The following is a 445-nucleotide window of genomic DNA, read 5'->3' on the forward strand; positions in this document are numbered from 1 at the left end:
AAGAAGAAACGACCGTCGTAGAAGAAGGGAGGAATGTATTATGATGAGAATCTCCTTGTCCTTCTTCATCACGATTCTCGAGCACGTGATTCTTCAGGCTTTCGCCTCCTCTTCCTCCGCCCCGGGGTCCTCCCATAACACCTGTATGACCTGCATCTAATCCAAGAGAGACACCTGAATCTGACGAGGATTCTTCGATTCCTCCTTCTAGGAGATCACTCGAGTCGGTGGTCTTAACGGATGTCGGGTTGCCACTTGCTGATGTGTTGAAGTGATTAGAACTACTATGGTGGTGATATCGACCTGTGTAACTCCCTGTCATCTGGGCTGTCGAAGAGGAAGAAGAAAATGAGGTTACCGTACTACTCGTAAAAGATTCTACAGACAGAGAACTTCTCCTATCGATACTCGTACTTCTCAAACCTCCTCCTCCTGCTGCTGCTCC

At 48.1% G+C, this 445-nt stretch overlaps 1 protein-coding gene across 1 annotated transcript in view; it reads right to left on the reverse strand.

The window, feature by feature from the left end:
- The window catches only part of CSUI_011299 (uncharacterized protein), a gene marked incomplete at its 3' end in the record, with an annotated part of 3,754 nt that extends 3,427 nt beyond the window's left edge, over window positions 1-327 (reverse strand). The window contains exon 1 of the mRNA XM_068071399.1: window positions 14-327. Coding sequence (XP_067916625.1) covers window positions 14-322 — 309 coding nt within the window. The remainder of the gene's footprint in view (window positions 1-13) is intronic.
- Between the last annotated feature and the right edge of the window lie 118 nt (window positions 328-445).

Source organism: Cystoisospora suis, assembly GCF_002600585.1.
Source record: "Cystoisospora suis strain Wien I chromosome Unknown contig_10699, whole genome shotgun sequence".
NCBI classification, from domain to species: domain Eukaryota; phylum Apicomplexa; class Conoidasida; order Eucoccidiorida; family Sarcocystidae; genus Cystoisospora; species Cystoisospora suis.